This window comes from Sceloporus occidentalis, unplaced genomic scaffold (genome assembly GCF_023333645.1).
Source record: "Sceloporus occidentalis isolate IW3139 unplaced genomic scaffold, rSceOcc1.0.p SCAF_37, whole genome shotgun sequence".
Lineage (NCBI taxonomy): Eukaryota > Metazoa > Chordata > Lepidosauria > Squamata > Phrynosomatidae > Sceloporus > Sceloporus occidentalis.
Window position 1 is genome coordinate 4303440 of NW_028317017.1, and position 9200 is coordinate 4312639.

Below are 9200 nucleotides of genomic sequence, written 5' to 3' on the forward strand. Positions count from 1 at the left end.
AACACTGGTGATCGGAGAGGTTTCCGGTAGGGCGCATTTTGAGGATGCACATCCGCTATTGAGCTGGCCATGTGAGTTGTAGGTGCTGATCGGGAAAGGGGTTGCCATGGCGGAGACAGCGGTACCTCCACCAAACCTGGGGCAAAGTATGGAGGTGTTGGAGGCGGTGAGTGCTCACCCCGAGCAGCTTCTCAGGTACGGATACTCTTGTTACAAATACATTTCTAAACGGTAACAGCCTTTGCTAGTTGATCGTAACGTTGCCCTTCGGCAGCTGTATGATCTTTAGCTCTATTACACTTTCTTTCTGGCCCTACATGTTGGTGCAGGATGCTTGGGTCCTATTATGCTCCTTCATGTTGTGTTCTGCAGTGTGCAAGCAGTTTTGGAGCTAGGAGTACATATAGTGTGAGTGGATGCAGGGTCTTAAGGAAATTAGTGGAGTACGTGGATGAGTTGTTAAGGGGATCAGATGGTGTCTTTAACTGGGGACACTTATAACATGTAACTGTAGGTCTGTGCTAAAATCAGTGTGGCTTTGCATATGTGCCCCGGTTAAAAGATCTGCCTAGTTGCCTTGCCTTGTGTTGTGTGTCCCCTCAGTATATCAGTAGATGAAATAAGTAGGAATTGACAATTGATTGTACTTATTTTTAGGAACCATGTCATCAATTAGTTGTGTAAATGTATCATTTGCAAATCACTGATTACTATTTTCCTGGTAATGCTTTTGTGTTATTTTCTTAGTGTGCAGGAAGAATTGGCTTCTAAATTCTCCCAGTTAACAAAGGTTTTGTATGATTTACATAAGTCTGAACTTGCTCTTGAAGTGGGAAGTCCGCTCAAAGAACTTGTGGTTGAAAACTTTGATGAAGAGCAAATCTGGCAACAGATCGAACTCGAGAACAGCAGTGTCCTTGACTATTTCAAGAAAACTGTCACAAGAAACGTCAAAGACAAGGAGCTCTGTCTTCTGGAGCCATCTGAAGAAGACACATCGGAGTCTGAGTTTGAGGAAGATGATTCAGAGGTAGAACTAGACACAGACAGTAAGGATGATGAAAAGAAAGAGGGAGATCAAAAACGCAATGGCCGTAAAGAGAGCAAAGTAAAACCAGCCTCTTCCTTTAGCGATGATAATGATTCCGACTTGGACTTTGATATTGATAAACTGGAGCAGCAGCGCAAAAAGAAACCGGTTAAAAATCCAAAAAGGAGGCCTGCTGAGAAATCCATAGTGGATGACCAGTTCTTCAAACTGGCAGACATGGAGGCGTTTTTGGAAGCAGCAGAGAAAGAAGATGGAAGAGATGAGAATGATGAAGATGAAATTGATTATTTTGAGGACATTGAGTCCGATGATGGTGATGAAGAAGAAGACTTATTCAGCGAAGGAAAAACAAAACAGGTAAAAGTCTGTAAGCATAAAATATACAGAAAAAACTTACATGAAATAGTAAATAATAGTAAAGCTGCTTGAACATATTCAAAGAAAAATAGAATTTGAAGGCAGATAAAGCCATTCTCCTTATCTAGGCTGTCCATTTTTTGTTCCTGACTGTAAATTATACAGTTGGCAATAGTAGGACAATGTAGAGGGAGGTGAGCAAACCTATAACTATTATTATTGCTTGCTTTTATGGCCCGAACACACGGGTTCTGACACCCACCATGAATCCGGTGTAGCGGGTGCTGTGAGACACCCAGCGTGGTCGCGTAATCCACTCTACGTGACCTCACTGGTTGCCTTGCTTGGATAGTGACCTGGATTTGCAATGGCAGAAGCTAGGCAGTGGCGTAGCAGGTGAGAGGGGGAGTAGTGCATGTGATTGTGTGTATACTATGGTGTCAGTGTGCAATAGTGCTACAGTCAGTCTTTGTATAAATGTATAGTGCATAAATGTAAATGCATAGTCTGTCTCTTTATATATATATATATATATATATATATGTGTGTTAGCATGTGCATTAGAGTGTGGTGCTCGCTTGTATGGTGGTGTTTATGTTGCAGTATGGTTAGCATACTCATAATTTTTTTTTGACTGGTTTCTAGATCCAAACCAAATTTGTTGACCCCCTGCACTAACAATGTACGCAACACCTAATTTAGTACATGGGCTATGACACGCTCACACAGAGAAAATCAAACCGATGAAAAATGTTATACCACTTATTATATCATGTTTCTTTATGGTTTTAGACTACAAAGACATTTCACATCTGAGATATATACACTTTAGTTATGAGATATTTAAATTCCCAAAGCTGATCTGTAAAATAATTTTTTCCGTTTACCTGGGCACTCATCACTTATGATGTTTTGGTTGAGAGGTACACCTGAGCACACGCAGTGGCTGGGTCTGTAAAACCCCTCTATGGACCCTTCCTTTGCTTTTTTTTTTTTTTTTTTTACACTGATCCAGCCTATAGTTGATTGATGATCAAAATTGAAGCTATCACTGGCATAAAGTGCTCCCACTGAAATCAATAGGTGGTCTTTCCACGCATGTGCACAAGGATCTGAACAGACTCTCACACACAGGGTTCACAGAACCAATGTTGGAGCTGAGCATATCGCGTGCAGAGAGGTGTATTCGGCCGGACAGATCTCTTGCACGGCATTCGGCTGGGGAATGGGGAGTAACATAGTAACATAGTTCATAAGGTTGAAAAAAGACCAAAGTCCATCAAGTTCAACCTATATACATATTGTGTCCCTACTGTGTTGATCCAGAGGAAGGCAAAAAACCTTTATGAAGCAGATGCCAATTGCCCCATACCAGGGGGAAAATTCCTTCCCGACTCCAAATATGGCAATCAGAATAAATCCCTGGATCAACGGTCTGTCCCTGTTAATCTAATATCCATAACTTGTAATATTATTGCTTTCAAGAAACACGTCCAGGCTCCTTTTGAACTCTTTTATTGAGTTTACCATCACCACTTCCTCTGGCAGAGAGTTCCATAATCTCACCGCTCTTACTGTAAAGAACCCCCGTCTGTGCTGGTGTAGAAACCTTCTTTCCTCCAGCCGTAGAGGATGTCCCCTTGTTATAGATACAGTCCTGGGTATAAATAGGTCCTGGGAGTGATCTCTGTACTGTCCCCTTATATATTTATACGTTGTTAAGTCCCCCCCCCCAAGCCGTCTTTTTTCCAAACTAAATAACCCCAATTCTGATAATCTTTCTGGGTACTGTAGTCCTCCCATTCCCCTTATTACTCTGGTTGCCCGTCTTTGAACCCTCTCCAGCTCCACTATATCTTTCTTGTACACTGGTGCCCAGTACTGTACACAGTATTCCATGTGTGGTCTGACTAGTGACTTGTACAGGGGTAGAATTATTTCCTTGTCGTGGGCATCTATGCCCCTTTTGATGCACCCCATGATTTTATTTGCCTTAGCAGCAGCTGCCTGACACTGGTCGCTACAGGTAAATTTACTGTTAACTAAAACTCCTAAGTCCTTTTCCATGTCAGTCGTCCCCAGTGTTTTCCCATTTAATACATATTCCCAGCCTGGATTTTTCTTCCTGCAGAATCCCTCATGAATTTTCAAATCGGAACACAAAACTCTAAAGGCCCCACACAGCTTTAAAGTGCATATGATAGCTTGAGTATCCCTTTAAGTGGTTCCCCCACTTTGGAGGACCAAGAAGAGCCAAAGCTCCCTTGGTGTTTACCAGGATTGACAAAGGGACCCACATACCCATTTGAGGAGTGTGGCCCAGGAGATTTCTGGGGACCCTCTGTGGCTTTGCAGCGGCTCGGGAACTATATGTGATTTAAGCAAGGTAACTCAGACTTTTAACTAAAGTGCAGACAGGTATGTTATTCGCGTTGCTTCTTCCCATTGTGGGTTAAGATGTTTCTTTGTTAGAGTTTGTCTGTACTTGTACTACCGGTATATGTTCTGCCCTTTGCTCAGAGAAAGCTCCTTTACACCCCAGTCCTCATGTTTCCCCCCCTTCATTTAACAGCAGCATTATATCCCTGCTTTGTATTTATTGATATCAAAAATTTTGCGAGAATTAATGTTGTGGGTTTTTTTTTTTCTTCTTGTTCTTCTCAGGACACTAAAAGTTCCAGAGACCTTCATTACAAAGACTACTTTGATTCAGTAGAGAATGAAGAGGAGGGTATGGATCAGCAGCCTAGTGATGAGGAAGAGGAACATTCAGAGGATAATGAGGATGAAAATATATCTATGGGGGAGGAGGAGGATGCTGGTGATGATCAGGAAGAAATTGATGAGGAGTAAGAAATCCCCCATTTGTGTGTTAGGTCTATAATAAGGGTTTTTCTAATCCTCCATTTCTACCTTTTAAATTGTATAATATTTTTTAAGGACATTAATATGCCAAAAAAGACCACCTTAGAGTGACAGGAAATATCTGTTCAATCTCCTTTCTTGTATAATATAATAGAAGGCCTTGTGTATACACAACTTCTACTTCTGTAAACACATACAATAGAAGATAAGCACATATCTGAACCTATAAGGTTACTGTGGGGGAAAAAAAACATTTTGATGCCGTGAGACTAACAACAAATGCTTTTTGCAGTGATGAAGACGACGAGGAAAGAATGGAGGAAACAGAAGAGAGCAAAGAAGCCAAGCAAGCTTTCAAGCGAGTGACATTCGATTTGTCGGATGAAAGTGAAGGGGAAGATGTTGGTGATGTACTTGGTGGTAAAAAGCAACAGGATATCTCCGAGCCAAGTGAACCAAAGTCCTCCTTTGAGAAACGGGAAGAGAAGGTCCGTTTGTAAGCCTTTATTGTCCAGGCAGTGTGCATTGCTGTGTTGGTAGCACATGTCTATTATCATAGATGACTTTTTAAACTTTTTGTTACTCAGATGACGGAGAGAATTCAAGCCCTTCAAAACCAGATGCTGGAAGAGAAAGTCTGGCAGTTAAGCGGCGAAGTAACTGCTCAGAAAAGGCCTGAGAACAGCTTACTGTCAGAGACGGTGCAATTCGACCATGCCTCCAGGATGGGTAATATATTGATTTAAGCAAACACACTTATGCAACCATAGTGTTCATCCTGAGCTGTGATAACCATTTCCCAACTGTTATATATATTTTAATCTATCACAGCACCCATTATCACAGAAGAGACCACATTACAGCTGGAAGATGTCATTAAACAGAGAATAAAAGACCAGGTCAGTTTGTGTCTCCAAACACACAATTCAGTCTTGTTAAGGGTAAAAAAAAAACCCACCAATGTATTTCATGTTGTAATTCTATGATAGTTCCTCTATTTCTTTGCCATATCGAAATAACATTTTCGAATATGTTTGTTTTAAAGCACTATAACAAGTCATGTTTTTTTGGCCACTTTTATGGTGTGAGGTTTGATGAATTAAAGTTTAAAAATGTCTTGTGTCCAAGGTATGGGATGATGTAGTACGAAAGGAAAAACCAAAAGAAAACCCATTCGAATTCAAGAAGCGACTCACCTTGGACCATGATAAGAGCAAACTGAGCCTTGCAGAGGTTTACGAGCAAGAGTACTTGAAACTCAACCAGGTAAAATAAAGAGAAACACAAACACGTGTACAATACTACCAGTAATGACGATTTGTTGTTAGAGATGGCTTCCTTGCTTTAAGATATTCATTTACCAAAACATTTATAACGCTGTGGTGCTTCTGTCTGTGGCAAACTATTCGCGTTAGTTATGAACCTCTACATATGCATAACCGTGGTCCATGTTCCGATTTTATTGAAAGCCCTGTTTTCTTTTTTTTTTTTTTTTTTTTTACCAGAAAAAGGCAGAAGAAGAAGAAAATCCAAAGCATGTGGAAATCCAAAAAATGATGGATAGCCTCTTCCTGAAGCTTGATGCTCTTTCCAATTTCCATTTCACACCCAAACCGGTACATTTTTATGCGTACAATTTTCCTCCCTCTCTCTGACTTAAAATATGAAGCCCTTTTATGTACAATTTACACAAATAATTCAGCTATGCAATGAAAATATAATATAGTATAAAGTAGTTGTTGGTTACTCATAGAGACACCGGCTGTGCGGGAGTCTGCATTTCAGCAGAGCAGAAGAATGACTTTGTACAATTTCTTTGCATACTAGTGTTTTCAGAGGTCAGTGCCTTGAAGTAGACATAAATATAAGATTTTGTAGCTCCTCGGTTGCAGTTTCATGCTATAATGATGAGTAAATTGATATCTCCCGCATGTGCATTGCTTGAATCAAAGAATCTGTACAACTCCTAACACTGCGAGTTCCTAAACTATGATTCCGTATAAAGCTACAGCTTATTTTGCCAACAAGATCATAATTCAAGACCATATTTTTGTCCCTTTTCAAAATTTAGATAAGCTACATAGGTATAGATTTGTCTGCATTATATCATTTTTTTGGTAAATTAGTAAAGTATTGAAAATACACAAATTGTGAAGGAAAAGGCAAAAAAAGAAAATAAACAGCAGAGATCATAATGGATGTGTTTGGAGTAATAGATTGATGATCTGTTTTGTGAGTTAAGACCTCTAATTATATTTAATTTTCAGGCTGTTCCAGAAATCAAGGTCGTTTCAAACCTCCCTGCGATCAGCATGGAAGAAGTGGCACCAGTGGGTGTCAGCGAAGCAACCCTTCTCGCTCCAGAAGAAGTTAAGGTAAGAAAAGAGGCTGGATAGACTTTTGGGGTTTCAAGCAGCGATCCCTGAAGGATAATCAGGGGACCATGTCATCTTTTTTTGAATGTCTTTATACCTAGTGGGTCCAGTGCCAATTATTAACCGCTGTAAAGCTTGAAACGTTGCTAGGGTTTCACCCCCCTACTTTGAGGGTCTTCTTTCTCTGCCCTTTGTAGAAGGTCTGCTCAACCGCATGTTATATTGATTGACAAAATTAATCTATAAACCATTTTTATACAGATGTGATTTTTTTTTTTTTTTCTTTCCCTCTGTATCCTTCCTCCAGTAAGGCGTTCAACCCACCTCTTTACCTTTGCCGATAATGAGGGAACCACTGAATATTTGATATTTTATTGTTGGTTTTCTGCGCGGTACCCTCTAGCAAATATGTGGAGGAAAGGGGAGCATTACTGGGTTGTTGATGAGTAGAATATATTTTTGGGTTTTGTTACACCACAAAGAACTGGTATCTAAATGTGCACCCTTTAAATAGAAATAGTTTTTAGCTCATTCTCATCATGCGCCCCTATATCTCACAGGAAAAGAACAAGGCAGGGGATATAAAAACCACATCTGAGAAAACTCCCACAGACAAAAAGCGCGAGAGGAGGAAGAAGAAGCTTGCAAAAAAGATGAAAATCAAAGAGAAGGAACAGCGACGGCAGCTGGCTGAGAAGATGAGGGCGGAAAGTGGGAAGAAACCATCAAAAGAAGCTGCTGCAGCCAGTGTGAAGAAGCTTGCCAAAGAAGGCAAAGCCACCATACTCAAGGTAATGGACGGTTGGGAGTGGAATGGTCAAGCAATAGAATTAACGTTGCTCTAAAAATCACTGATCCATCACTTAGCATTTTGCCAAAATTATGCCCAATAATACCTTTTTTCACTGCTCCATACACCAAAATAGTGTTGCGGTGTTTTACCAGTGTTTATCTATGCTTTGATAATGTTTGGGCACACTCAAAAGAAAAAATAATAATAATAATTTCATGCTGTGGCTTAGGTATAATTTTTAAACACACATGTGCTTTTATCATTTGTAAGGGTTAATATAAGCTGGTGGATGTGTAAGGGTGACAATGTTTCATTTGTGGTCCCAGAGTGATTAAGGCTGTCTGTTTTCAATTCCAGGATGAAGGGAAGGATAAAGCTCTGAAGTCCTCTCAAGCGTTCTTCTCTGAGCTGCAGGATCAAGTGAAAATACAGATCAAAGGTGCAAAAGCAGCACAGAAAAAGCCAAAGGAGAACCAACTTTCTGCTCACAAACTGAAGCTATAGCAAGCTGTCCGCAGTGCTGTCAGATTTATTTAGGATCAGCTACTACAAGTCACAGATGGATGTGTAAAAAGCTTTTTATGCCTAAATGGTTTTGTTTTGTGTGTTTTTGTAAAATAAAATCTATAGGATCACCAATATGTTACCTTTATTGTACTTGGTGCTGATTAGCCAGCTGCCGGTGGGGAGCCTGTTCAGGAGGCAGCGCTTTCCTGCCACCTATTGCTTGCTCTACAGAGGAGTATGGCTAGAGGGGGTGTCTAATTATTATGTGGTGTTTTATGTAGCGCCATCATATTCTGTAGCGTTGTACAATGGGTAGACAGGAAACGAGTAGTGCATAACAGTTTCAGTTTGACTTATAGAAACAGATGGGGCGGTTCATCAGTTTGTTATAGATTATAAATCACATCTGTTAATTTGAACAAAGACGCTGCTTACATAACATTGCATTTCTCAATTGTTAACCCCTTAACGTCCATTGCCGGGTCAGGCACGTCATGCAAAACGGTCACTTAACGACCTATGACGTGCCTGACACGTCATCAGACTTAAACAAGCTTAGAAAGTGATCAATGATCACTTTCTAAGCTTAAACGGTGTTGCTGTAATGCCTCGATGTCGAGGCATTCAGCAACACCGAGATCGGCAAGATGGGCCATGTCTGGCCCCTCCCCGGGGCGTCAACAGCCGCCATACATTGTTTTAAAAGCGTTTAGGAGGCGATCAACGATCACCTCCTAAACTTCAATGGTGTCGCTGGAATGCCTCGATCAGGAGGCATCCAGCGACACCAAACACTTACCTCTTGATGGACTGTGACCGCTCCGGAGAGTGGTCACAGCCGCAGCTGCACGCAGTCTTCACCATCCGCAAGATGGCGGCGGTCCGGGAAAAAAATAATAAAGTTGAAAAAGTTCGCTAGACAGTCTCCTGACCTTCTAGAAAACTCTGGCTCCACGTGCTGGTTGAATACAGGTACTGCATTCAACCATACAAGTCAATGGAGGCCAGCTTTCTAATCACTATGTGATTAGTAAAATATTTAAAGAAAAAAAATTAAAAAAAAAGAAAAAGAAAAAGCTTAAAAAAAACATGGTAACATTTTAAAATTATTATGCTTTAGAGGAACTATCCAGTTCCAGCAAAATGTAAAAAAAAAAGTCCAAAAAGAGTAAAATAAATAAAATAAAAAAATAAAGTTTATTATTATGAGCAAGTGCTAAAATTAGCGCTGTATCTTCCCAAAAATCCTGAC

General features: G+C 40.4%; 1 protein-coding gene across 1 annotated transcript; it reads left to right on the forward strand.

The window, feature by feature from the left end:
- Window positions 1-106: 106 nt before the first annotated feature.
- On the forward strand, window positions 107-7945 carry LOC149297758 (U3 small nucleolar ribonucleoprotein MPP10-like). Its single transcript, XM_089488209.1, has 11 exons — window positions 107-195; window positions 748-1414; window positions 4073-4257; window positions 4512-4761; window positions 4861-5002; window positions 5105-5172; window positions 5402-5539; window positions 5779-5889; window positions 6541-6648; window positions 7209-7439; window positions 7799-7945. The coding sequence occupies exons 1-11, from the start codon at window positions 107-109 to the stop codon at window positions 7943-7945; spliced, it is 2136 nt and encodes a 711-aa protein (XP_089344335.1).
- The last annotated feature ends 1255 nt before the right edge of the window (window positions 7946-9200 follow it).

Excerpts from the sequence above, each read along its gene's own strand:
- LOC149297758 (XM_089488209.1), top strand. The coding sequence starts at position 107 with ATGGCGGAGACAGCGGTACCTCCACCAAACCTGGGGCAAAGTATGGAG. Across the intron at positions 5,890-6,540 it reads TCCATTTCACACCCAAACCG|GCTGTTCCAGAAATCAAGGT; the intron begins GTACATTTTTAT and ends TTTAATTTTCAG. Across the intron at positions 7,440-7,798 it reads GCAAAGCCACCATACTCAAG|GATGAAGGGAAGGATAAAGC; the intron begins GTAATGGACGGT and ends TTTCAATTCCAG.